The 27,805-nt window shown below is 51.1% G+C and overlaps 6 protein-coding genes across 6 annotated transcripts; 4 read left to right on the top strand and 2 right to left on the bottom strand.

The window, feature by feature from the left end:
• Positions 1–3,473: 3,473 nt before the first annotated feature.
• EsH8_IX_001019 (NupC/NupG family nucleoside CNT transporter) lies at positions 3,474–5,042 on the top strand (the record flags this gene model as incomplete). Its single annotated transcript, XM_083267355.1, has 2 exons — positions 3,474–4,820; positions 4,878–5,042. The coding sequence occupies 2 exons, from the start codon at positions 3,474–3,476 to the stop codon at positions 5,040–5,042; spliced, it is 1,512 nt and encodes a 503-aa protein (XP_083130920.1).
• Positions 5,043–11,107: 6,065 nt separating this feature from the next.
• On the top strand, positions 11,108–12,945 carry EsH8_IX_001018 (dicarboxylic amino acid permease; the record flags this gene model as incomplete). The annotated part of the gene is made up of 3 exons (XM_083267354.1): positions 11,108–11,508; positions 11,567–11,860; positions 11,916–12,945. The coding sequence occupies 3 exons, from the start codon at positions 11,108–11,110 to the stop codon at positions 12,943–12,945; spliced, it is 1,725 nt and encodes a 574-aa protein (XP_083130919.1).
• Positions 12,946–14,009: 1,064 nt separating this feature from the next.
• On the bottom strand, positions 14,010–15,844 carry EsH8_IX_001017 (uncharacterized protein; the record flags this gene model as incomplete). Its single annotated transcript, XM_083267353.1, has 4 exons — positions 14,010–14,154; positions 14,234–15,102; positions 15,157–15,710; positions 15,769–15,844. The coding sequence occupies 4 exons, from the start codon at positions 15,842–15,844 to the stop codon at positions 14,010–14,012; spliced, it is 1,644 nt and encodes a 547-aa protein (XP_083130918.1).
• A 2,986-nt stretch (positions 15,845–18,830) lies between these two features.
• EsH8_IX_001016 (uncharacterized protein) lies at positions 18,831–19,648 on the top strand (the record flags this gene model as incomplete). The annotated part of the gene is made up of 2 exons (XM_083267352.1): positions 18,831–18,928; positions 18,979–19,648. 2 exons carry the CDS (start codon positions 18,831–18,833, stop codon positions 19,646–19,648), a joined length of 768 nt encoding a protein of 255 aa, XP_083130917.1.
• A 2,410-nt stretch (positions 19,649–22,058) lies between these two features.
• On the top strand, positions 22,059–23,210 carry EsH8_IX_001015 (uncharacterized protein; the record flags this gene model as incomplete). Its single annotated transcript, XM_083267351.1, has 1 exon — positions 22,059–23,210. The coding sequence occupies one exon, from the start codon at positions 22,059–22,061 to the stop codon at positions 23,208–23,210; it is 1,152 nt and encodes a 383-aa protein (XP_083130916.1).
• Positions 23,211–25,385: 2,175 nt separating this feature from the next.
• Positions 25,386–27,562, bottom strand: EsH8_IX_001014 (uncharacterized protein; the record flags this gene model as incomplete). Its single annotated transcript, XM_083267350.1, has 4 exons — positions 25,386–25,987; positions 26,118–26,546; positions 26,743–26,983; positions 27,047–27,562. 4 exons carry the CDS (start codon positions 27,560–27,562, stop codon positions 25,386–25,388), a joined length of 1,788 nt encoding a protein of 595 aa, XP_083130915.1.
• Positions 27,563–27,805: the final 243 nt, after the last annotated feature.

The raw sequence follows: 27,805 nt of genomic DNA, 5'->3' as shown, positions 1-27,805 counted from the left end.
GAAAAGCCAAGCCATAGCTACAGCCACATGCAAGCAGGGAGGAATAGAGTTCTGCCAATGGCACTCTTGAATTGTGGAAGTTTTTGCAAAAGAGGGGGTTCCAAATGAAACTTCCAAACTTCCGTCTCTTGGTAAATTCCTGGATAAGGCTGGGCGATAAAAATTATAGGGGCCAGAGCACTCGTCTGTTCGACCTATGCCATAGACATCGAGCAAGTGTGCAAGTTTCTGGCCGATGAGGCCTCCCTTACGGTCAAATACAAGCCTCGCCATTGTGAAATCCAAGCCATAATATCACTACGCATGGCTCAACAAACAATTAAAAGGAACTACCACTATATAGGAAGTCTAGATTGTCCATCGCTATTAGACTTACAGTTGAATGGATATGATGAAGTAAAAGTCCTATGTTTTAACTCGGCGATATTAGCAGATACTGTTTCGTCTTAATTTTGAACCTACACTTCATATCATTTTTGTTGAGCAGGACAAAGACGCCTCTGTCGTTACCTTCGTTGAGCAACATAACGATGCGCCCAATCTCTTAAAAAATCCATAAGCCGGGGTAGTTAGTATTGTTGAGACCCGACTGTTAGTTGTTCGATTAGTATAGTACGCGGGAATCACTGCTCTATCAACTAGTCGCATGTGCCTATCGAACTACCTAAATAGAACACTTTTTTGACCGACCAGCCCTTGATACATTCAACACGACGGCATCATCCACTGTAAACGAAGATGTGATACGAGGCAACTCACCCGAGCCAACCAAGCCCTGCGAAGATGGTGCCCCAAACTACATTTTGGCTGCATTTCCGGCAATATCCATGTATTTTTTGAACGGCTGCTCCCCCGGCTGAAGCTAGTTGGGTCTCATTAAGGTTAAGAGTTGTGTTGGGGGTGACGATGGGACTGACTTGGTGTTGGTTCGCTGCGGGGGCGTCAACTGGGTGAAACCAACAACATTGAACTTGGCGAATACATAGTAGGTAAGTTTTCAGATCATCAACAATCATTGCCTCCTAATTTATGAGGTAAGGATTCTATCTCCTAGGGCTGGTGGGGCTTCATAAAGATTTGGCCTCACTCCCAAAGCACTTACACAGCATGGGACAGTCTCTGTGGTGTTTCGCTAACGCTGTTGGTACTAAGTGTTTTTGCCATGAACTTATTCAGGCTACCTGCCTTGGCTCTCATCACTGCCCGTAAGTCATTAGTCACATCGCGCCTCCTGTCCATATTTATAGCCGTTCGGCGCCCCGTAATGTTGTTTTCCACATTTCAACTACATTGACTCTCACCTCACAGACGGCTAGCTACCCGATGTCCTTCGCTCCACGGGGTCCCATCTTCACACAAGCTTGCATATGACACTCTCAAGCTTGAACCAGCACAAAAAATTTGTTCTCAAATTTCTGTAGTCCTATTTCCCATGCAACATCTTGCAATGTTACCATTCAGACCAGCAGATCAGTCACGAGGCGGCAAGTCTAATGACGAAAGTCATCCGCATAATGCTACGGTGGCAGCTATCACTTCCCACTGTTAGAAGGTCCTGAGAGTTCATTCAGATGACGGATCATTCAAACTACGCTACCAGCCTCCAAGGGGATGGCCACAAATCACGCTGAAATCGTTTATCGGCCTAGGAAAGGCTGACGGGGGCATTGAACTGGTACGCCACATCCCATACTTCAATTTTGCCAGCGAAATCAGCATAATGGGCGAGACGTACCCACAAGAGTTTATCAGCCCTGGTTTGTTGAAGGCGATACATAGATCAACTGACAATGAGGCGTCATCTTCATTACCCAAACAAAAGGAATATGGAAATAGTTTAGAGAAGGAAGATGACAAAGAAGAAGAAGAAGAGCTCCCTCCCAATATGATCTGTCTAGCCTATGGTAAGGAGTACGGGTACGCGATGTATATTGATGTTAAACCCAACAATATCATCCTGTCGATGAATGGCGACAACTGACCGAAACGCTCCTGGCCTAATTTGTTTTTGGCGACAAAAAAAAAAACTCCTACGGCAAAAATATGGACAAAGACAGCGAAGACGGCGAAGACACGCAAGAAGAGGAAATGGAAAAAGGGGATAGACCCATACGGTCACAATGCTTGTATATCGGGGATGCGTACCGCATTGATACATTCTTCAAAGCGTATCGGGAGCAGCGGAGACTCATGGAACTGGATGGCCTGACTAAAAAGGGCGGGTTTCATTAAGAATACCCACGAAGAGATTCGACATGGGGGCAAGTTTCGCGGCAGCAGGTTCCGAAGGACGTTTATTAACCCGGCTCTGGCGAGGATATTAGCATCGGGTGGTACAAGAACAAGGCCAAAAGGGAGGTGAATGAGCGCCAGAATCACCTTAGAGGTTAGCTGACGCTGTGGTTGGATGGATTCCTTGGTTCAGATTCAGTGATGTCAGCAGACTGTTTAGTTCGTCCCAATGCTCAACACACAAAACTTTACATCATATGTTTCAGCAGGACAACAACGTCACTGTCACGGCTCCGTTTGCCAGCCTAATGATGTAGCCAATCCCCTAGAAAAGGCCAAAACTGGAGTGGCTTGTCCATTGTTAAGATGCAGCTGCTAGTCCTTTGATAAATATGTATGCGTCAAGCCCCCGCTGTTCAAACTCGTCACACGTGCCCATCGAGCTACAATGCTGGACCAACCCAAAGTCATCGGCCATGGTTCCCACGACGAAACCAAGTAAAATTGAGACCCAGAAGGCCGAATAAGTGTCATAAGTTTACTTCTGTATTTTCAGAATTCCACCTTGTATACATAAGCAACCTGCCGCCGGACACCATAAGGAGTCATTTCCATCCTGGAACAAAGCAGATGGGTTTTACTCCGCATGGGCCGTTGATCTTTGCTTGGCCTACACTAGTACTGGTTGATTAACATTACATCATCCTGCTAGGCTGTCCGACTCGCACTGACCCTTCCTCTCTGCATCATCGTCCCATCCTCGACCATGGTATGCTGGCCACACTCAATTCCACCACCACTCTTGTTCAATGAAGACCTAGCAAGAGAAGTCATTTGTGAAAGGCCACATCATTGATGCTTCGCGCTGGTGCGATATATAATATCATGCATTCAGCCCCAACAGAAGCGCCGAGTGACGATTTATCCCGTGCTGACGCCAGATCCGAGAAGCAAGAGCCGGACGACACACGAATCTGTTCAGACGGAATAGACTTGGGTTCTGATATACCGAAAAACAAGAGCGAGATTCGCAAAAATAAGAGCAGAGACAACGATGGAAGTGATCTGGAGATTGGCACTAATACGACCGACTCCACGCGAGATTCGAACCAGAGAAAGAAAGCAAGGTTGAAGAAGCTTTACAATAAGTACAAGTTTCTATTCCATTTGCTGATATGGCTGCTATTTACTGCGTAAGTAAAACCCCACCCACAGAAATCTCGCAGAATCAATCGATTGACATGGCTAGGTGGTGGGTTGTTGGCCTCATCTTCCACCGCTCCGACAGTCTGGGTTGGCTAAAACCCTTTCTGGTCTATCTCGCCATTACCATCCGAATAGTCACTTTGTGGCTTCCTGCTTCTGCCACCATGGTCCCTTTGCGTTATGTATGGAAACATACTGCCGCCAAAGCCTACGACATGACGCCGACTAAGCTGCACCAACCCATTGCCGCCGCCTTCACCATGGCCGTTTTCCTAGTCGGATCCATGATTCCAGAAGAAGTTGGAGAAAACACGCGCGCAAGCCGAGCCATCTCCCTCTTTGGCCTGCTTCTGTTGATTGCCCTACTCACCATTACTTCCCGTGACTGGAGAAAGATTCCCTGGCATACCGTGATCGGCGGGATGCTGACCCAGTTCATTATCGCCCTTTTCGTCCTCAAGACGGGTGTTGGCTACGACATCTTCGCCTTCATATCTGAGATGGCCCGAACCTTGTTGGAGTTCGCCAAGGAAGGTCTGAAGTTCTTGACCGACGACGAAGTGCCAACCCGGACGTGGTTCCTCATCGGCGTGGTACCGCCCATCATTTTCTTCATATCCCTGGTTCAGCTACTGTATCACTGCGGTCTTCTGCAATGGTTTATCGGTAAATTTGCCGTCTTCTTCTTCTGGTCCCTCCGTGTCTCAGGGGCCGAGGCCGTGGTGGCCACAGCAACCCCTTTCGTGGGACAAGGCGAATCGGCCATGCTCATTAAGCCCTTCGTGCCCTACTTGACCCTCGCCGAGATCCACCAGGTAATGACCTGCGGGTTTGCAACCATTGCGGGATCCGTTCTGGTGGGCTACATAAGTCTCGGCCTCAACGCACAGATACTCGTCTCCTCATGCATCATGTCAATACCGGCAAGCATTGCAGTATCGAAGCTCAGGTATCCAGAGACTGAGGAGAGTATTACCTCCGGCAGCATCACAGTTCCCGATGATGAAGAGAAGGCAGCCAACGCACTACATGCTTTCGCCAACGGCGCCTGGTTCGGCATCAAGGTGGCTGGTATGATTGTGGCCACTCTACTCTGCGTTATCTCGTTCGTGGCCTTGGTCAACGGCCTCCTCGGATGGTTCGGCAGATACTTGGGCATCGACAACCCGCCACTGACTCTGGAGCTAATACTTGGCTACGTGTTTTACCCAGTTGCTTGGTGTCTTGGGGTGCCGAATAAGGACCTCCGAGTCGTCGGTGAGCTCATCGGGATCAAAATCATCACGAACGAATATCTTGCTTTCAGATCCCTCTCGAGTAACGTCGAACCTTACGTTTCCATGTCTCCCCGATCCAAGCTCATTGCCACCTACGCCTGCTGTGTAAGTATATTCTGAATGTCACTTCAATGCAAACCGAGACTAATAACCCATGAACAGGGCTTTGGCAATGTTGGTTCTCTCGGTACTCAGATTGGAGTCCTCTCACAGATCGCCCCTGGACGCGCCGGAGACGTTTCTCGGGTCTCCGTGTCTGCTTTGTTTGCAGGCATTCTATCAACCCTGACTTCCGCCAGCGTTGCTGGCATGCTGTATACCGAGTAATCTGAATACACGCGGAGAATTGATGGACATGGAATCGGTACAGATATCACAACTCCTCGCTCGCACGATGACCAAAAGGCGGACGATCTCGGGGAGGCTATGGGATTCACTTCACTGTTGGAGATGCCGTGTTTGCATCGCTAGTACGTTCGTCAAAAGGGAACATGCGTGCCATACGTCTCATTTCCCCAATGCCACTAAACCAGCCATCCCGGCGTGTGAGTGCGATGTCATTGCTTTGCGTACGTGGCTAACTCGGCTCGGGAGATGGTCCAGATGGTGCGGGATTTCACCAGGGGTCAACAACTAGCCCAAAGTTATGCGGGAGCTACCGGACCAACGTATGCATGCAAATAAGCCTAAAGGATGCTTCGGCATCGGACATTTGGGGCCTTGTGAATGATGGAAGGGGGAGCTTATTGCGTCGGGAGATAAACGAGTAAGCCTGGGTGTCTCACACAGCGGGAAAGCCCTGCATGCTGGTGACACCCTCAGCTGGTCGCAGTAGCCGTCCGGCATCGCAGCCGAGACAGCAGGGCTCACTTCAGAGTTTTTTGGCAGCCTGCCTTGGCCATACAACGGCAATCGAGGCTGGTCTCATCCCCTCAATGTCAAATAATTAGCCCAAGCTAGTGGCATCCGCGTGTCATGTCTGACTTGGCTGACGGACGGAATTCCCTAGGCTGAATAGGCGTGGCGAAGCTCATCGTGTCGTCGATTCTCCGCAGCATCCGCCAGAGCTACCTTCTCCAGGGCTTCCCCTCTCTGCCCCTCCCCCGTACCCCGTACCCCGGATTGCTTCTTTCGCAATTCCCCCGACGTTTTCACGTAATAGATTCACCTTCGGGCAGATGGCACAATAGTTCTGATCCTGAGACTGCCAGAGCGTGAGTCGGGGGAGGAGAGTAGTTGCAATGGCGCCAGAATGGTTCCGCCGCGATGAAATCTGTTACGAGAAATTTACCCCATCGTTTCCATTCATTACCCCATCGCTACTCTTTCCCCAACTGTGCGCTCGCCCACCAGCTCTAAAAAAGCGCCACCAAACGCCTGGAGAAACCTAGCAATGCACATGGTAATGTCATGTTGCTTTTGCACTGCCCTGGCTAGGCTCATCTGGGGTCAATTTGGGGTGCTGCTTGGGGAGAAGGATGGGTACAGGGCAAGAGGACCATGGTCCACCCGATCAACTGGAGGGCATGATGAGGGGGGATGGCAGGGGATGAATCGAGTTGGAGGTGATGGCGGTGATGGAAACGCTAGAAAACGCATGGAAGGACGCCAAAATAGCGGCAGGCGGGAGCTGAGGGAAGAACTGATCAGGGCTGGCTAGGAAAAGAGCCTCTCAGGTTGCAGAGCCTTAGGTGTGCATAGGCAAACGGCAAAAGTCTACCAGGAGACCGTTGGCCGTGGGTAGCCGAATATGCGCTGACAGGGGACACGCATGGGAGTGTGGCATCCCGACAATTACGAAGGCTCGGATATGCTTCACTCATTATAAAAACAGATCATGGCGAGATGAGGAGAAACAGCGAGAGCGCAATGGACCGCCATAGCTGTGGAAACCGTTGGCAGTCGGTTCGTTGACAGAAGACGTAGGGAAGCCAAAAATGCCCTCACCGATGCGAAACTAAACAAACAAAACGGAGGGCTGGAGTGGCTTGTGCTCGTGTTTGTTGGCCACACCGACCTGCTTGGACGCCAGAGGAGGAGTCTAGTCGACACTCGGGCTAAAACCGAACTTGCAAATTTCAAACCAGGTGCGCATACGAGTCAACAGAGCAGGACGGGAGGGAATGTGCCTTGGTCGATGGCTAAAATACCGCATCTAGGACCTCTTGGCGATGTTGATCCGGCAAGATATTCGTCTAGGGGTGTTGGGAATGGCGCAATCTTATTACGCAGCGCGACAGGAAGCGCCGGAGCGGAGGCCGGTTGGATTCGGGAGGGGGAAAAACCCAAATCTCAATGCGCGCACACATCGTCCCGCGCGGGGCGCGGTGCCGCTCCCAACAGCGCCGTGTGTCTGGTTGGACGCTGTTTGCCGTCCGGCTTGTGGTGACTGAATGGAATTCGTCATAACTGAGCAGACAGCAACAACCATCGAACGCCGAGCGATGGCGTTCAAGGTGCCATCCCTGTGCGGTCCCGCTCAGAGACCCCAGATCTCGCTGTGCGTGGAAACGTACGCAGGACTGTGTTGTGGACGTCGGAAGTTAAAAGTTGGGTCTTTTAGATGAGGGCGAATTGGCACATCTTTCTGCTCGAGTCGGACACATACGAACACGGCTAGCTAATGCGTGGGACCGGGACTGGACCGGGAGTTGGGGACTTGTGTACGTACACGGCAAAGAAAGAATGGATACATTTGGGAGATGCGCACAGATCGTCAGGTATCACAGGCTGTAAACCGTACGCTGGGATGGCTAGGCATTTTTTTCAGTGGGCTCCAACGGGCACGTCGACCTTGTTTGCTGGACCGCCGGGCCTCGGTCAAAGCTAGTCGCGGCAGAACGGTCCTTTTCGACCAGGGATCAGGTCAGGCTGCGTTGTGCCTTGGGATCGCCGTCCATTACAGCGCATCATCTCAGGGTCTCAGGAGAGGGCTGACATGACAGCACCAGTCCAGCCAGTCCTGGCTTCTCCCTCAAGCCCAGGCTGCCGATTGTGACATGTGTACTCCCGAAATATCACGGTGCATGGTATGCTGAATCGGAAGTTGGGATGGAATGTGGGAGGGGAGCCTCGGACTCTTTGGGAATGGCTCCCGCACGCCGGGGCGTTGGACTGATTCGTAAATGGGTGGGCAGGGGAATCGCATCCAGCGACGTGCCCGACTGGGTGACGGGTTAGCTAGCTAGTGCGACTAGCGAAGCTAATGCGACGGAGCCAGTCAGTCAGTTAGTTTTGTCCCGGCCATCGAATCAAAACAAGATGGCAGACGTTTGCTAGTGGATGGGGGACGCGCTGCGCACCAGGAGGGAGGGATGGATAGCCATTCCAGCCATTGACTTTGACAGGACGAGGCCAAGTGCCCGAGCTATCCCAAGCCATCCGAAGTGGCTCTTCGGCAGTCTAAGCCCGAAACAGTCTAGGGCGAGGATAAGCTCGGTCAAATCCATACCCAAGTGCCCACTACGAAAGTCTCAGGGAAGACGAGACCAGGGGGCATGTGGAGGAGATAAGGACCTGCTTATTTAGGCCAGAGATAAACGTCTTGGCGGGGAGACAAACGACGAGCTCTGAATGGACGAGGCGGCGGCGGGAGAAGCGATGGAGGGGAGGGCAGCAGGGAAGATGGATGGGAGAGATGCAGCCCGTTTCTAGAACGTAAGATGGAACACTCATGGGGACGATATTATCAATAGGCGTTAGTGTCAGCATCGTGATTAGACTTATTCTACCACCCGCCGGTAGCTGGATACCTAACGGATTCACATAACGAGTACGTACACTGCTCTCCGGGACGCTCTATCCTGCCGACGGACGAGTCTCAACGTGAGGCGAGGCGACGGGATGAGCTGAAATATCCAGGGCATTCTTCGGTGAGACACCGGAAGAGGCTGGGGGAGGCTTCCCCGGTCCCCTACTCTGCCAGGCGTTCTAGGGCTTCTCCAGCCTGCTCCGGGCTGGCTGGTGCTAAGCAATGCCTAGCTTGCGGGAGGATGAGACCACAAGAAACAACAAGAGATGGGCAAACTCGTAGGCTTCTTGGACACAGCTAGCGGCACACAGAAGACGCTTAACACAACCTTTGGCCGGGTGCATCCCCCCCTCCACCAACCAAGCACACCGTCGAGAAGCCTTGGTCTAATCTGTGAATGGTCTGGTGTCGCCCTGTCAGTGTCAGTGTCGACGTTGAAATTTAGACAATCACTGGGTGGACGGGAACGCCGATGTCTATCTCTGTCTCGTGCACTCTGGACTGTGCATTGCAGGGTCGACGACGCGACGGGCTCGCTAGGCACTCCCAGTATTGAAAGGATCGCTTCAACGAGAGCGAACAGCCTATCTGGGCCGGGGTAATGGCCAGTGATTGGCAAGACGGAATGAATCGTGGCTGAAAAGTGCCCCCGCAGATTGCCCGAAAGAATGCCAAACGCGTGAGCAGTCTATCTCTTGGCTTTTTCCAACGAGTTGACTGGCGGCGGAGGCGGCGGTGGTGGTGGTGGTGGTAAGCTGCTTGGGAGTGGGCGTGGGAGGGACGCCATGTCCAGGACACACGGGCTGCATGACGATACCTTATTTCTGTACATTCCGAAAGCACCATTTATCTCTTCCTCGAAGGTCATGCCAGGTTGACACAATGTCCCGTGTCTTACCGGCCGATTCGCATAGGCAACAGGGCGAACCCAGAGGCGATTGCTCCCCCTGGGATGGCGTAGGCTGGCAAGGTTGTGGTTGGAACCTGTGCACTTTGGCGATAAAGAAGAAAAAAATCACTTCATCTGAGTTCGCCCCAGAGATAAGCAGCACTTGGCTACACACGCGACATTCAATATTAGTGAGAAAAATTTCAATCCCAGACACTTGGCTCGCGGGAGGGAACCACCTACAAGTTATCCGCCTGCGGGCGTTATTCCAGAAACCATCCAGGCGAATGAGGCAGCATCTGGCCATGCGGCCATGGAAGGAATCCCGCGCATTGGGCCATTGTCTTGGTGTTTTCTTGGTACCACCGATCGCGCCCACCCCGAACAAGGGTTGTCGACCCTCGCCAGGTACCTCGCGGCTTGTCCTTTGTGCTTGTCCTCTCTAAGCTTTTCCCAACTGTCCCTGTCATCACACAGACTGGCCCGTCAAGAGACTGGGCGGCTGGGCGCTTCTAGGCATAGATGGCCCACGGAATCTTGGGCTTTCGCGACTCATGCTCGACGACTGACGATACTTGGCGTTAACGAGTGACTTTGCCCGCCAAGTACCTCTCATCGCCTTTCATCTCAACCTCGTCGATGACAGCCCTGAGCTACCCATCACCCCCCTCACGCGAACCAGTTTCCATGGCCGCACCTATCCGGTCCTCCGCCACACTCTCGTCTCCCTCATGATGCCCGCCAAGGCTGAACAGCGTTGTATGCGCAGCCTGCTAGTCTCCAACTGTGCCGTGGGATACGACCATCCATTCTGCTCTGTGGCCGTTTTGCTTCTTCCTCTTTGGCGACTGCGATCACCCAGAACGAAGCCCGGCCTCACCCCCTCCCCCATTCGTCCCATCCTTGTCCTTCCTGGCAGCAACTTGGCCCATCTCACCCCCGGTAGAGACGCCATTCCTCCACCCCAATCCCCCCTCCCCTCACCACTCACCTCCAGTTCAGTCCCCCCCCTCCTTTGGCCGGTACGAACCCCGGCACTGTCGCAAAAATGGAGAAGCTGATTAAGACATGGCCCTGCTCACGCACGGGGTATCCTCTTCTTCCTCTCCACACTGCAACCTGCACAGGCGCAGAACCACGAGCGCGGCGCGGGTAGTAATGGTCTACAGGGGGGCAGGCATGTTCGCGCACCCACAGAGAGATACAGAGAGATAGCGCGCCCCCAAAAAACTAGGGTAATACTTAATACAATCAAGACCGTTTTGCTGCGTAATTACTCGCCCGTACTGTCTAGCAACTGCAGCTGCAGGGATCCTTGACGGGTCTATCTTAGCGTACGACGCCAGTCCCCAGTCTGCAGCCTCCATCAAACCCCCAAGCCAACTAGGCCAGGTCCAGCCCACGAACCTGCGAGCAACATGGAGGCGACTTTGTGATCTGCCTGCCGTGTCTGCTAGTCGCCTACCTGTGGTGCGCCCCATGTCAGCCAACGGGATGCAGGCTGGTACGTTTCCCTGTCTGTCTATCATGCCGTCGCTGCTTCCGTCTCACATGCGGTAGCTGTATCGCGTCGGTGCCCGAATCTTAATTAAAGAACCTCCAATCCCCCCTCCCTCCTCGGTCTTGATTCCCCTTCTCTCTTCCCATCCCTCTCGCTCCTAGAGCTCTCTTCTACCATCCCCCCGGTCATCTTCCTCCCCCGACAGAGAGTCTCTCCAATCTGTGTACGGACATATTCGCCACACAGCAACCATGAGCGACGGCCTCGTCAAGCGGACGTCCTCCTCGGAGGGCGCCCACGATGTCGAGAAGACGGGTTACCACACCCAGACCTACGACACCGAAAATGTCCAGATCCGCGGTCTCGAGACCAGCGCCGAGACGTCGCTGCACCGTGGTCTCAAGGCCCGTCACATCACCATGATTGCCATCGGTGGTGCTATCGGTACCGGTCTCATTGTCGGAACCGGCAAGGCTCTCGCCCAAGCTGGTCCTGGCTCCGTCTTCATCTCGTACACTCTCGTCGGTTTTATCGTCTTCCTCGTCATGGCTGCTCTAGGTGAGATGGCCGCCTGGCTGCCCATCTCTGCTGGTTTCACTGGTTACGCCTCGAGATTCTGCGACCCTTCGCTCGGTTTTGCGCTTGGCTGGACGTAAGTCACCACACCTTTGCTCTACTCCTCAGCTGTGCTGACCACCATTACCTCGCAGCTATTGGTTCAAGTACATTATTGTCACACCCAACCAGCTTACAGCCGCTGCCCTGGTCATTCAATATTGGGTGGACCGCGACCGCGTGAACCCTGGTGTTTTCATCGCCATCTTCCTGGTCACAATCATCGCCATCAACTACTTTGGCATCAGATTCTTCGGCGAGTTTGAGTTCTACCTGTCCAGTTTCAAGGTCATTACCATCGTTGGTATCATCATCTTCTCTCTCGTCCTGGCCGTTGGCGGTGGCCCCGACCACGATGCGAAGGGTTTCCGTTACTGGAACGATCCTGGGTTTGTCTCTCAGACTCTCTAGACTTGTAATATCTCGCAGCTAACGTGTGTCTAGTGCCTTCAAGGAATACATCAAGACTGGCTCCGAAGGCCGATTCCTCGGTTTCTGGTCCTGCATGGTCAACGCCACCTTCGCCTACCTGGGTACTGAGCTTGTCGGTGTTACTGTCGCCGAGGCCCAGAACCCCCGCAAGACCATTCCCCGTGCGATCAAGCTCACCTTCTACCGCATCCTGTTCTTCTACTGCCTCAGTGTTCTCCTGATCGGCATGCTCGTCCCCTGGAACTCCAAGGAGCTCGCCTTTGCGAACAAGGCCCAGACCGGTGCCTCAGCCTCGCCCTTCGTCGTCGCTGCCGAGATTGCTGGTGTCAAGGTCATTCCCCACATCATCAACGCCTGCATCTGCATCTTCGTCTTTTCCGCCTCCAACTCGGATCTGTACATTGCCAGCCGTACCCTTTACGGCCTGGCCTCTGACGGTGCTGCCCCTGCCATCTTCAAGCGCACCGACAAGAACGGCGTCCCTGTCTACGCTCTCGGCGCCTCGGCCCTCTTTGCCCTGCTTGCCTTCATGAACGTCTCGAACGATTCCAAGGCTGTCTTCGGTTACTTCGTGAACTTGACTACCATTCTCGGTCTGTTGACCTGGATCTCCATCCTCGTCACTCACATCTGGTGGTGCAAGGCCCGCAAGGCCCAGAATATCCCGAACGAGATCTTGCCTTACGTTGCTCCTCTTGGTATCTGGGGTTCCTACGGCGCTCTGTTCCTCTGCATCCTTGTTGCCCTTACCAAGAACTACGATGTCTTCGTTGGCGGCAACTTCGGCCAGGAGAAGTACAAGACCTTCATCACCGGCTACCTCGGTATCCCCATTTACCTCATCATCCTCTTTGGCCACAAGTTCTACTACAAGACCCGCGGCGTCAAGCCTCACGAGGCCGACTTCTACACTGGCAAGGACATCATCGACCGCGAGGAGGAGGAGTTCCTGGCACGCAAGGCCGCCGAGAAGGAGGCTCGTGGCGGCAAGGGTGGCCGTGGTGGTTGGTTCTACAAGACCTTCATCTCTTGGCTGTTCTAAGCATGAAATACGTAATAAGGATGGGAAGAGGAGGTTTTGTTGTCGTTCTATGAATATCATGTCTTGCGAATATACCATGGCGTATTGGTCCGCCTAGTCGTTACGTAGATATCCCAATCTAGACCAAGAGACATTGTCGATTTCGCGCACAAATATCAGACCTTCCACTGCCTGCCTTGTGAAATTTGAGTGCCTCGGGAAATGACGGCTTGACTAACGCAAACTGAGATTGAGTTAAGTGGGGTTTGGGTCGTGAATCTTATCCACCCACGATGACTCACGCCCCATGGAAATATTAGTGCAAATATTGAACTGGGACAACATCTGCTCATCGAGCAATTGCCTCAAGCACGGTAGCTCAGGGGTAGAGCGCTGGGCTCATAACCCAGAGGTCCCTGGATCGAAACCAGGTCGTGCTAGATTTCTTTTTGATGATTTCTTTGCCGGTGCATAGTAGGCAAAGCGTGCATCCTTCGTACGGGTTCCCTTTTATTTATTTATTTCTGCGCTATGTTACCGTACCCTTTCTTGTTTTAACCTGTTTATTGGTTGCGCGAAATTCGTCTTTTTCCTTGTTTATCAACAAATACTCCCGCGATCTCACTACATCGTGTATTTTACTGCATTTGCTGGCATTCTGGGCCGTCACAGCCTGCCTGCATTGGAGCCGCGGTTATGACAGAGTTGCCGGTGGGCAGCAAGCAGAAATGGTTCCGGCCTTGTCGGTAATCGTACTGCCAGAGTTGCGACCCGGCTGAACTGCCAAACGCTGACCCCAGTGTCCTTTTCCGTTGATTTCTTACTACAGAGTACTTTACTGTTTTGCTGGATCATCAAGGTAACCACCCACGCCTGGCACCTGGCTCAACTTTACGCTTTTCTACTTGTATTCGATCAAAAGTGAGGCACTACATGAGCCCGGGCACCGACACTACCTGCAACGATGAAGCCAACTGTGTTATGTACCCGGGAATTCCTGGTGAACACCGTGGAAAAAAATCGACTGTTCTAATTATGATTACAAGAAGAAGCGTCGTGTTTCGAGCCAAGACGGGCTTGTATTATTACCCTGCGAAGTCACCGATCTCAATGTTAGGTGTGATGTAAGGCTGGACTTTGGATCTGGTAGATGTCCTCTGTTCGTACGCGTACGCGAGGCCAATGAGCTTGGCCTCTTGAAACTTCGCGCCGAGGAAGCTGATGCCGAATCTGCGGCTCGTCAGCCACTTGCCACAGTCTCACAAACGCGTTGTGCGCCAAGACAGCAACGAAGAATCAGTTCACTCACGGCACATGCGGGCCAGTGTCCACCAGGTTGCCCCTCCTGTTCTTGATCACTGTTGCGTTCGCGGGATAGAAGCCCAGGGGGACGGTCACAACAGGGGCCCCGACGATGGCAGCCCAAGTGCTCGAAAAGCTAGTCGGCAAGACAACAGCATCGAGGCCGTGCCTATCTAACGTTCCGAAAAGGCCGCCTTCGCCGCCAAGGAACTCGCTCTCCTGCAGCGCGTCCCAGAACCGCGGGTCGGTGTTGTTGAAGCCCTGCTCGTCAAGGGCACCGTCCCAGACACCCGTGTTGCGGTCGGGGTATCCTTCGAGCTCGAAGGACTGAGTGAACTCGCGTACGTCGGCCAATGACGTCAGGTTATTCGGGTTGAAACTCAGCGCGGCGAGGTAGGATGCCAGGTTCGATATGAAGTCCGCGTTCAGGACAATGCTCTCGGAGGTGGATGTCGCCAGCTGCTCTGCTGCAGTAAAATTTGCATTGTCGACGATAATAGCACCGGCGGACTTCAGGACATTAAGGGCTTCCTCGAAGGCGGCCGTCTCGGTTCCTGTGGTGTTGTCCGAGAAGAGCTCGATGGCGTTGCGCGGGATCCCGAGGCGGGCTCCGCGGAGAGCGTACATGTTGCAAGCGGCGGGATAGTTTGGTATCTCACCATTGTTGGGGATTGCCAAAGTGTAATTATCATTTGGGTCGGCACCAGCTATGGCATGGAGAATGTAGGCCGCATCCTTGACGGTCCGGGCCATCGGCCCAACTGTGTCTTGGTGCTCGCTGATTGGGATCACTAGGTGTCTGGAAGTGAGACCAACTGTTGGCTTGATGCCAACCAAGTTGTTCCGCTGGGAAGGAGAGAGAATCGAGCCATCGGTCTTTAGAGTGTTAGTGATGAGTAGATAAAATGCCACAACGGTATAAAGAAATACCTCAGTGCCCAGAGCAGCGAGGGCAAGCCCCAGGTCTGACGCCACTCCACTACCACTTGAGCTTCCACTCGGGTCTTGCTGGGGGTAATACGCCGCATAAACTTGACCACCGTGAGCAGACCAGCCGTTGCTAGAGTTGTTGCTCCTGAAATTGGCCCACTGGCTGAGGTTGGTCTTGCCCAGGATGATGGCACCAGCCTCTCGCAGCTTCTTCGCCATGAAACTATCTTGTGGCACCTTGGCCCCCACAAGCGCCCAGGATCCTGCGGTGTTGTTCATCTTGTCGGCAGTAGCAATGTTGTTTTTGATGAGAATGGGGACTCCATGTAAGGGCCCTTTAATCGTGCCATTTGAACGTGCGGTATCCAAGTCTGCAGCGATAGAGAGGGCGTCGGGGTTTACTTCTGTCACAACACTAAGGCTGCTGTTCACTTGTTCAATGCGACCCAAGTAGGCCTTCACCAGGTCGACGCTGGTGAAGAGGCCGTTTTCCAAGCCCTCGGCCAATTCATCGACCGTCACATCGATCAGACTGGGAAACGGGACGCCTTTGACTACGGGCTAAAGTCAATTGACGCACACTTGGAACACGGCTGGCAACCTGGAACGTACCACTTAGACAGTTGGCAACACTGGAAATCCTTAGCCAGATCAGGGCCAGACATATGCATGATCGCTGCAGAATCATGGTGCGACGATGGGAACGAGAAGATTCGCTCGACGTTCTGAGCTCAAATGACCAAATTTGGTCATTGATCACTTTCCAGAACACCTAGTCTGGGTGCTTACCGTATATTAATATTGCAAGTCCCGGTTGAAATATGCTCACCTGCATGTTTAGTTCGATGCACTGCTGCATCGCGTCGAGTAGTCTGCCGGCGCGGCCCCGCAGTAAGGCGAGTGCGATAAGACACGCCCGGGATCGCGTAGCTTTAGTTGACGCTGTATGATGGCGTCTTCAACCCAGAGAGGCAGCTCATTCTTGATAAGAACCGGCTGGAGAAAGTCATGACGTAAAGGATTGGGGTATGCTTCAATCCCCATGCAAGACACGGCAGAATAAGCGGAACAACGCTCCCTCCCACCGCGTGCTGGGCATTCGTTTACGACTGAATGATGATATCTTGAAGGCAGTTCACTCTCCGGGCTCGTGAAGGAGAAGCTCCTGAAGGATCAAGAGAAACGTGCGGGGTACAAATGCCGGTGCACAATTGCCGGTGCACCGGGGGTCGCCGAGGAAACCCGCAGATGGAGACCGATACGTACCTCCACCACTACCCGGGCGTGGCGCCGGCTTATCTCCACAACGGTGAGTCTTCGGCTCATCCCTGGGGTGGCATCCGACATCCGAAGTCCTCCCATTTCAAGTGTCCTAGTAAGCTAAGTTAATTATGTAAGGCAGTGTTTGTGATTCTTCCCGTAAATAATGATGACCTCGTGTCGATAACATTAGTCACGTCGTACGTAGGGCAGAGTGTCGGTCACAAGTTCCACTCGCCCCCTCGACTCATGACCGAACGTCACAGGCCTCGGGCTTTCCCCCAAAGTCTATCCGGCGTAAAGAAAGCATTGCCAACCAGGTTCATTCAGCTGAAGATGGATAACCAGTAAGAGCATTATCTGCGCCACAGTGCATCATGCAAATGGCTACATTGCATGTTATCGGTCTCCAAGTCAAAATTTTCCGCATGAAAAGTACATACAGTTCGTTTACTTGGATTGTCTGGAAGCGTTCTCCTACTGGTCGTCTAGACAGGCCCTCGCTGAGCCCACGGGTTTAAAGTGCGCGAAACTGCATTACTTGTGTAACAAGCTCAGACAACTCAGTCTTCAGACAGGACTCTCGCCTCGCGAGCTATCGGACATCTAAGGGCAAAAGCATGAGACGATCGAGCTACAACATCCATTGGATGGGGTCCCAGACCGGCATATCTGCCTCAAGAATATCAAGCCTCCTGATACGTCGGTTACGAATGATCTAGCCAGCCCTGGCCAGCAGAAAATACGGGGTGAACATTTAGACACCAGCGCCACCCATACCCGGCTATAATAGCCAGCATAAACACGCGATTGGGAGGCGCATGAAACGATATTCACCGGTCGTCGATCCCGGTGGGCGCTTCCGCCATTTTGGGAGATCAGCCTCGGGCAAACGAACGCAACAACATGGCTACCGTGTCATGCAACGGTTTCGTCATACACTAAATTGGTCTTTACGGAACGTCCGTGAGCGGTGCCGCTTTGCCGTCCCAACACCATCTGCGTGCATGAAAATGCGCAGAGCACCCGATCTTACCATCTGACTGTGCTTGTGTATGCACCGCGGGTAGCTACGAGATGGTGATGGCCCACGCCATCTGAAAGACAGTCTGTAGTTCTTCACGCCAGCTGTCATGGGGTTCATTGACGTCCAAGGGAATAAATGAAACCACGGATAGAGATGCACGGCAATCTTTGGCGTGGAAGTCGGAATTGCCTATGTTGCGTAAAATGCAGCACTACATTGTGTACTTGGGCCAAAAACCTTGGTGCAGAGCCGCAAGCTAGCCCAAATGTATCGGCCTTAATTTTCACTTTTATCTCGCGAGAACGTGGGCTTTTGGACGAGAAACCTAGGCTGCTGCAATTACCGAGCACATTTCCGCTAGGTGTGGGGTGCAGAGTTGAGTTTCTCAGCAGGCGAGAATTTGCTTCCCGGGCTGCAGATAATCAACCAAGGGGTACGCAGTCAAATGACGGACTTCAAAACCATTCCAAAATCGAACTAACGCAAACTCAGTCAAATGATGCCACGGTTTTGAAATCGCGAGAAAGTAAGGTTTCCGAAGCTTCCAGCCTGCATGCGGGAGATGGTCAACCGCTCCTGGGGTCAACGAATGACGGGGGACCAACCCCATGCTCCTTTGCCCTGTTCCCGGAATCGCCGCACCAGAGGTAAGCTTAAGAGCAGGGCTCCGCTTGCCAAGAGGTGAGAAGCAACTGCCTCAAAACAGACCATACAGAGGGGGACTGAAACAACATCAGATGGGATGAATCGATTTAGCTCGCGTTCTCCTGCACATATTTGCTTATTGCTGACATCAGATGAGGATGGCCTCCACCCACGAAACACCACATCGAAACGCAACGTAGCCTAAATAAGTCAATATTTCGAGCATCTCAGGGAGATGCCCTCCACTCGCGGCGATCCAGGGTAACTCGGCTTCAAGGTAGTATCCCAGTATATGACAATGTGGGCCCATGCGTTGTGTGGCTGGCGCGGGGTGAGGCACTTTGAGCCGAGAACTTTGGCACCTGTCGCCCTAGAAATACAACTGCTGGTTTCAGGCACTCGCAAGTTACCCTTTCCGTGAAAGTTAATCTGAAGTAACGACTGGCCGACCAGCAGGTCCGTACGTTGGCAGTGTAGACGACAGCTCTAAGGTTTGGATGAGGATTGTGCATCCTTGACTGGGACGAAGAGTCGAAAGCATGCATTTCGAGTACTTATAGGAATGTCTCGCCGCCCATTTGTGTATTTGGAAGGGCAGGCAGGCACCTCAGATCAAGCCGACCCCCAACGGCATAGCATATTTTTAAGTACATTTCTTACCACCAAGTTCAAAGCTTGGCTTGGGCATACCTTTTATCCCTCCTTCTATAAACAACTTTTGAAAAGAAAACCATTCGCTACAATGAAATACCTTACACCAGTCCTTTTGCTCGCTTCGGCCCTCCTTGTTGGCATCAATGGTGCTCCAGCAGGAAACGAAGTCGCGAGGACTGATTACAGGTACTTACACAAACTCCCATGTGGTAACTGATAAATCTAACGAGCAACAGTGCGCTTGGAAACCAGGCAGACGTACCACAGATCAACCCCCCAGTCGATGTAGCTGCTGTTGAACAGCCCAACGCTGCGCTAGCCGCAGGCGGCGAGGAGGTCGAGCTTCAGTCACGGCAACTCCTAGGCTTGCTAAAGGCACTCGGAAAGAAGAAGGGGAAGGGAAAGAAGAAGAAGAAGAAGGCGAAGGCGAAGGCGAAGGCTAAAGCGGCCACCCCTGCCAAGGCCAAGGCAAAGGCAAAGGCTACGACACCGCCGGCTAAGGGTACACCTGCTGCACCTGCTGCAACTCCGGCGAAGGCCACTACTCCCCCCGCTGCGCCTGCAGCACCAGCCAAAGCAGGGGCCGCCGCCCCGAAGAAGGCTGCTGGTGCTACCGGAGCTGGTGCTGCTGCGGCTGGAGCCGCAGGTGCGACCAAAGGTAATCCAAACCAAGCAAAACCCGCTCCCGCCCCGGTCGGCTCGAAGCCCATTCCCCCGGCTGGAGCCGCCCCGCCAAAGGCTGCCGGCCCTAACAGTCCCGCCCCCGCTCCCGCAGGAGCTGTCGCGGTTGGGGCTCTGGGTGGTGCCCAAGGTGGAAAGCCCGGCGCTGCTCCTCAAGCCCCCGCGCCGAAACCCGCAGGTCCTGCGGGTCTTCCCCTTGCCGTTCCCGCAAAGAATGTTGAGTGAGCTTTTGTGTTGACGAGTCGTTTTGCGCAGGGAATTGAGACAGCGATCTTTCGGAGACAGCGAATCACACGGGACAGAGAAGCTTGGGCAGCTAAATCGATGTGGACTTTCGTTTTGGCTTGTGGGTTATCTAAACTCCGTAATTCAATAACTCTATTTGGTGGTACATACTACTTTGATGATCTGACCGTTGCGGGCTATGACCGTGACTTAATCCAAGGCCTTTGGCCTGACCTTGAGAAAAATGTGTAGTGCAGGCAAGGACAACGTCAAACGTGAAATGATGATGACTACTAGTCGGATAACTTGCCACTAGTGCCTCATCGTGACAAGGTTGATCCTCCTCGGATATCTCCGGACCCTGACTAGAAACTTCATGGGCAAAGCTTATTGCGTTTAAGCAAGGCCCCTCCCTACATATATAGTATTCATGCAGATAAAGTAGTTTCAATGTGTGGGAGCCCGTTTATAAAGTTTGGTCTCCAAGCATGCTTATTCTCAGACTGAGGCTTTGGAGAAGCGAAACCGAGAAGAGCCAATGAAGTAACGAAATTCAAGATCAAGTAACAGATTCGTCTTTGAAGCTGTTTTACGATGGTTACATGTGCTTGTCATTGCCATTGATCTCCAGGTCACTCTTTTGATTATTTCGTTCTCGGTACTGTTCGTGTCTTGTATCTTAAGATATGAGGTATTACCGGGAGGAACTTTCTTGATAGAAATCATTAGAAAATAACCGGTAACACAGATTTATGAAGAATCTTAATCAGAAAATGTGTATGAGTCCGACGGGATGTTTCGTTTGTTAACTTTTTGGCTAATAGATGGAACGTTGTCCATCCTACCGGTCCAAAAGAGACGCAACCCAGGTCTCTTGAACACCTACCAAATACTTTCTTTTTGCTTCTACGGTAAAAATTTGCTTTTGTCTTACACTAGGTTGTTCAATTGCTACAGATGTTTTCAATTGCACGCTACGAAACCTCACAACAGAGGCTCGTGACAAACCCTTTCTCGTGCTTTGACCGAACTTATTTTCTGCCTGAGCATCGTCTACCGGAGAAGGATTGAATAGGAATTCAAATCAGCTATGAAGAGAGAAGTTCAAACTGACCTTCAATATCTTTGGATATTTTCTAATAATGTCTAATCCTTGATATCCCTTCATTAGGGGTGATTGCGACATCGATTCTTATGAATCTGCTCATATTGGAAACATTCCTACGCGGGCGCATTCAAAGGCATGTGATATTCTTCATTGAAGTTAATGTTCTTTAAACCTTTCTTGATATTTCGGTCTACTGAAGGTATAGATTTCAGTTTTGTTCTCTTAGCCGTCACACGACCTGCCACAGACGACGTCCACGACTGAGAAATGAAATAAACGGCCGAGTCACGAAAGAGTAGGATTAACAGCCCTTCCAACCAAATAATAAATAGCCTGTCCAGATCTTAGTGTCTTTTTTAATGTCCTTGTTGGAGTCTCGTACTCTGTGAACAAAGAGAGTGAAACCGAGGCACGTCATCACCTACACCGTTTGCGATTATAAATATCGAGGCCCAATAAAAGAAGATTCTTTGATTTGCGGAATTTGCGGACAATGAGACCAATGCAAGTAGCCCCCCACGACCGTATGATTGGACCTCTTTCAAGTTATTTAATTCGATTGGCTCTTTCTAGGATTTCTGTATTGACGATATTCCAAGATTGGTTGCAAGAGGTCACAAACTTAGATGTATCTCCACAAAGTCGTGCTAAGAACGGTATAGTACTACTGACAAATTGCACTCAGACAGGCCGAGAGACTTTTAGCTAGAGGGATACGCGATTGGAAAACTAAGAGCCTAGTCTTTAGAACAGCAAATTAGACAGAATAATTTCGCTCGAACATGTCCTCGATCCGGAGGCATCGCTCACATATCAAGTCTGTGATTTTGGCCAAGACCGCATCATCCCAGGTTGAAAGCTGTGCATTTCGCAAAGAGTTGTACCCACAGCTTTCTTTTATGATTATGAATCCCCAAATAGCTTCGGGTCCAGAATCTTTTACTCTTGGTCTATGTCCCTGGACTTGAAAAGAAGATATCTTTATGAGTGTGTAACGAACCAACCCCTTCGGAACCCCCCCTGCAGACTCGATCATTTGCGTGGTTTGACATCTTGACCTAAAGATGCTTTGATATTCTCAGTGGTTGTAAAAGTGCGCACTGTCTCTTCGAAATCTATTTGAAAGCTGGATTTCAGCATCAGTGATATGTGATCCTCTAGTTCGGTGACAGCTCAGCAAACTGCCAACTAGCTCGCCTCGGCTAACAGTTATACTTCTTTAAGAGTCTCCACCGGTTCTCCGACTCTGGTCCAACTTGTTTTACGGCAAGGTCTCTCGGGTATCCCAACATTCTCTTCAATATGGTTAGCGGGCGCAACATCCTTGGTCTGCTTTTTAGCGTCAACAACAAGATCTACAACGTTGAATGGTCCCACGACGCGGGGATACCAAGCAAGCATGTCGACTACACCCTGGTTACATTGATGACTGGTGATGAGAATGGCGCAAGCGGTGTTCAACCTGCTATCAATCTTTACGATGATAACGGGTATCTCCTCGGACACCGCAGCAACAGAGAGGGCTACAGAGTGGACAAAAGCAACGACCTAGACAAGCACATTTACAAGATCGAGCACAACGCACACAAAAACAAGATGGAGACTCCAAAATATGTTGTCGTCAATCAGTGGAGTTCCGATGCCATTTGTCTCTCAGCCTTGCAAGTATCCAATGGAAGACTCTCGGCGGTCTTCTACGGCGATCTTGGGGCCTTTTGCGGCCAGAGCTGGTACTTTAGCCGACGCCGTCTGAGTGATAAGCTCCCGCACCCAAAGTGTGTTTGGATCGATGAAGATCACACCGCTGGCTTCAATGCACGAGCAATCAGTTTCCATCTCAACGACATGCTTGGAACCCCAGACAAGGTCATGATGTACCGAGAGAACCCAGAAGAGTATCTCTGCAAGAGCACGCCTCGATTCGCCTTTTGGAAAAACCTGCTCCCGGATTCACACGTTCCAATCTTCCGGCCCCCTCTTCAGTATGAGCGTGACGAAATTTCCGGCCAAGAGGGTAGAGACAAAGACCCCCGACTTGCCATCGATAAAGTCAAGTGGGACAAGGACGCCAAGACAGACCCACAGCCCATTGTCAGACGGTCAACGGCATCATCGCAACGAAAGCCCGAGAGGGCAAAACTTAGCAAGCGGCAAGGAACGAATCATGATGTCAGTCATCTTGTTGTCACTAGAGCCGAAGGACACGAGGCTTCAGCTGTCTGCAACAGCACGACCTCGTATGGTTGGGATGTTGTTTCCCTCCGAGAGGCAACATACTGCGATATGACTGTGAAGCAACTCTACAATCTCTGTGACGAGCAGTACAAGGAAAATTGCTTTGATCTGGAGCGCAAGGTTCTTGTCGGTCATGGGGGCATCAATGCTCGTGGGGAAGTATCTTCCATCGGTGTTCCCGAAAAGAGATATGAATCAACTTCTCATTGGGAAGAATGAGTTTCTAACTCTTCGAAAAGACCAAGTATGCCGATTCTCATTATGTCGTCCTGACGGAGGGCAGAAGAGGAGCATGGAAGAACTTCGCTTTGATTAGTATTCCGAAAAGCCGGTTGTGTGATATCCATTACCTGCACTCTTATGTGTGTGCCTTGGATTAAGGCGTATCACATTCTTTTTACTTCCAATTCCCTCTTTTGCGTATACCGACTTATATAATGCTCAATCCAGGGCTCTTTGCATACTATTTCGTCTCAGCTCCTCACATATTCATGTGCACAATGCAAGATAATCAGTGTTTATTTCAACGCTTTGGACACATAAAGTTCCGCAACATTGATCCTACTTTAAGTCATTATGGACTTCTAATCAGTTTACGGAGTTAGGTATTCGTAACTGACTGCTATCCTCACATCTTGTTCATTTGGTCGAATGAAACGGCTTCAAAAACCTACAACAGTTTGTAAAACATCAAATATGGTAACTTCTTAAACAACGTGTTATTCTGATGACTGCAGCCTGTATTATTTTTGTGAGATGACAATGGCAACTATTTAGTCGATACCAGCATGAGTATTAATCTTCAGTGTTTCAAGGTTTACACATTGCGATTGGAATGCTGGTATCTGGGATGATTACAGCGTCAGCTCAATAGTGCATGCCCTGATTGCCTCCGGTACAAGAAGCCTGAAAACCTTCTATGAGAATAAACATTAAAATGATATGGCCGGCAAATGAAGAGTTAACGTAATCAGTGCTGCAATGCATGCTGGGTTTCCTCACTCTGTTACCTTGGAATCTCCTTTAGAATGTGACAAGTAACCAGTTACGTTGAGAGGCTATTCAGGCTATTGGCAAGGATCCAATGGGACCCAATGGCTGGGCCCTTTTTCGAACTACTCCGCGACCGTGAATTGACATATCATACATCTCCAGAATTTTAGCATTGGTGAGATAATCGTGTGACTCACCGAAGAACAACTAAGCAAAGTTCTTACGAGATGCGCCTCAATTTCCCACTACCTCCTCATCTTGGCATGTGCATACCGAAATTCGACTGTGATCCTCCCACATTTTCATATTGGCATGCGCGCTGAAGTCGAAGATGGAATGAAGCCGGAAACAAGCATAATTTGATGTGAATGGTAAAGATACGCTGGAAGAGGACGCTGGAAGAGGACGCACGATCAACCTTTTGACTTTGTAGAACCTCCACGGAAGTCTGCTGAATTTAAGAAAAAAAAAGTTGCGCCGAGTTTCAGACCAAAGTCCAATCTCGATTGATACTACATTCCCGTTACATCAAAATTGTTGTAGTGTGTGTGTCGCAAAGATCAAAAACGATCGTCATCTGTTGTTTAATGAAAACAAATGTGAACCTCTCGGCGCGAGACGATCTTGCGCTTGGATTAGTAGGTAATCGGTCTTTCGGCTCTCTTGAAATATTTCCGTAGTCTGACGAGACCTGTCTATTATAGCATTTTGGTTCACTCACAACGAGCCGAGATGCCACGTGAACTTTATGCCCCAGTGCAGCTAGCATAGAATGGCACGGGCCTTGTCCATATGTAGAAAGCTATGCGGCGTCTGGGAATAAAGTACGCACCGCCGAAGAAGGTTGCAATACACGCAAATATGCAACTGGGATGCTCGTTGCTTGGCCCCGAGTTTCAGGGTCAACACCAGACGACCTGCAACAGAAATGATCAACCCGTGGGGATCCCCAAACTCTCGGTTAACGCGAGAACGCGATTTGGCTTTCTAGAGGGGTGATCCCGGGCAGATCATTACTACCACAGAGAAGCTAAGGCGATTTTGTAGGTCATTCGTGGTCTTTGCCCAAGGATAATGATGGCGCCAAGGTGTGAGGCGGAAGTTTGGCGTGGATGCGGAATCTAAGTTAATTAATGTCAGCTCAGCTCTTCGCCAACGGCAAGCCATACACAAAAATAGATTTATTCAACTGGGATGAGCACCGGTGGCTTTGGAAGAAACAAGATCTGAGTGGATTACTGATTATGTGTCTCCATTACAAACCGCTCTCTTTCATGACGATGCAGGTAAACCAAATAGCAGAATATGCTTCATGAACGTCATCGAATGCCCGGCCCACAGATGTCAACAAATATGATTCAACTTTTTTTCTTTTTTCTTTTGCGAAATTGAAACAAGTTTCTAAGCCTTCTGCCGATCTTGATCCATCTCATTATTCTCGGGCCTTCTTCTTGCCCTCTCTGCCCGCCACTTGGGCCCCCAATATTGATTGACAACCTGTATGGGTGACACAGCTATGACCGCCATTGCCAAGGCCAGGAAAGCCGTGCCTGGACCCACGGCATTAAGCATTTGCTCTGCGAAGGCTACACCGAGGGCTGCCAAACCACAGCGGACCACGTTATTGATGGCTGTCGCGCTCGCGCCTTGCCCCGGACACAGATCCGAAATGATGGTCTGATTGAGGGCGAATATAGCATTTGCCGAAGCAGCAATGAGGAATTGCATTGTTAGCGGAAGAGCAATCCACCCGGGCCGAGCTGTCGCGGTTGGGTACGCCAGTGAAAATCCATAGCCGGCAATAGAAGTTATGAAGAGGGCGACAATCCATGGTAGTCGCTGCAAGCGAGCTTTTTCCAAAGGAAAATCCGCAGGAATGTCCTTTGGTGATAGATCCTCGTCGTATGCTATGTTGTGTTTCTCCTTGTATTCAGTTTCGATGGCTTTGTAATCTCGAGTCAACAGCTTCCCGGCAAATACTGAGCCGACAATGGTCCCCAAGCCTATTCACATGATATGTTAGCGGCGCCGACTTCCGAGACACTCGCATCCCCTCGGCATGAAGGACAAAAAGCTGAGGGAAACGGAGAACCAATCATCCTCCAAGACTCGGAGATGAAAAGCACCACTCACCATTGGGCAAGAATGCAACACCTAAGAGAAGCTCGCTCAAGCCAAACCGTGCTTTGAACAGAGGTGTTGTGCTAGTCGTAACCATGTTCCAGATAGCATAGATGACACCACCCCATACGAGGTTGATAACAAGGTCCTTCTCCTTGAACAACCGGAAGGGTCTCAAAAACGTCCAAATAGTAATTTTCTTTCGGCTCAAAGGTCCGTCCGGATCTTGCATGTACTTGGGCTCTTTCGTAACATATCTGAAAAGAGGCTTGTAGATGCCAGTGAGGCGAAGCGAACCGTTTCCGGCAATGGTTCGCATTGTTTCCGGCAGAAACACTACAATGGCGATGAGAATGAGCGACGAGGCAATCAGCAGAAAAACGAAAACCGATCGAAAGCCGAGGGAGTTAGCCAAGGCGCCACCCAATACCGGGCCAATCGCTGTGCTGAAGTTCCGGACTGTAGCAAGCCAGTTACCAACAAGACCTTTTTGAGTTAAATATCAATACTTACTGGCTTGGTAAAAGCTGATGAAAGCCCCCCTCTCTGACGTTGGAGAAATATCCTGGATGACACCATTACCTATTACGACCGTTATTTACCAACTCGGAGATTTCATGAGGGTAAAGATACTTACCAATACTGACAGTAGAAGAACTTCCAGCAGCTTGAACACCTCTAAAAATGAGCAACACAGCGTAGTTAGGCGAAAAGCTCAGCGCCACATTCGCGGCTATGTAAACTGCAAAGGACGCAATATAGGTAGGCCGCCTTCCAAGTATATCGGACATAGGACCCCAAAATAGAGGAGTCACGGCTTGCATAATCAAGTAAGACGTGATGGTAAGTGACACTTGTGATGCTGTTACGCCCAAATCCTTTGGGAACCCACATTAGCATCTGCCGCGCGCTAAGTAGTTTCGAAATAGAGTGGAACATACTCGCGAGATGGCGTCTAGGGAAGGATTATAGATATTTGACGACAGCCCAGAAAATAGACCGGCTGAGCCGATTATGACAATGACGGACCACTTCTGTCTCTTCGTGAAGACGTGAAATGGTTCTTCGTCATTGTCGTCCCCTTGGTCCTCGACCGTATTAGCATCGTCGAATGGGTCCCGGTCACGACCACCACGTCCCTCGTCATATTGGTTGTGCTGTGAATCCTCAAATGACTTGCTGCGAAGCTCTCCGTCCTCTAGTTTCTGCCATGTTCTTTTCCGAATGGGTGGTGGTCTCAGAGGGTAATTGTTCCGGCCACGCGCTTGTCCCAGTCGGATGCTCGTTCCGGCCCGAGACAACCGCGTGGGGGTCAGCTTTTCGTCGTGTAGCCGATCCGGGATATACTCAAAGTCATGAGTAAGGAAGTTGTATGCAGCAACCGATGCAGCACCCAGACTTCCCAGAATCCCTCTTTTCAGTTCGGGTCTCTGCGGTTGAAGTCTGTTCGGATTCATAACTACTGGGGCTTGTCTTTGTTCGATAGGACCGGGAGAGAATAAGCTACAGAAACCTATCTTAGCACTATCGCCCGTTTTTGCGCTCGGTTGTCCGATGCATATAAGGACATTTCATTGATGGTCATCAGCACCGCTGGACACTAACTTCATCCTCCAGCGCCACGTAGTGACGCAGCCGGTCGGTGGCCATCATCGACCTGACGTCAACTGGATCGCGAACACGGCTGAAAGAGCTTAACG

The sequence above is a fragment of the Colletotrichum jinshuiense genome, chromosome 9 (genome assembly GCF_051148585.1).
Source record: "Colletotrichum jinshuiense chromosome 9, complete sequence".
NCBI lineage: Eukaryota > Fungi > Ascomycota > Sordariomycetes > Glomerellales > Glomerellaceae > Colletotrichum > Colletotrichum jinshuiense.
The sequence above is the reverse complement of the archived record's forward strand: the minus strand, read 5'-3'. Positions and strand labels throughout refer to the sequence as shown.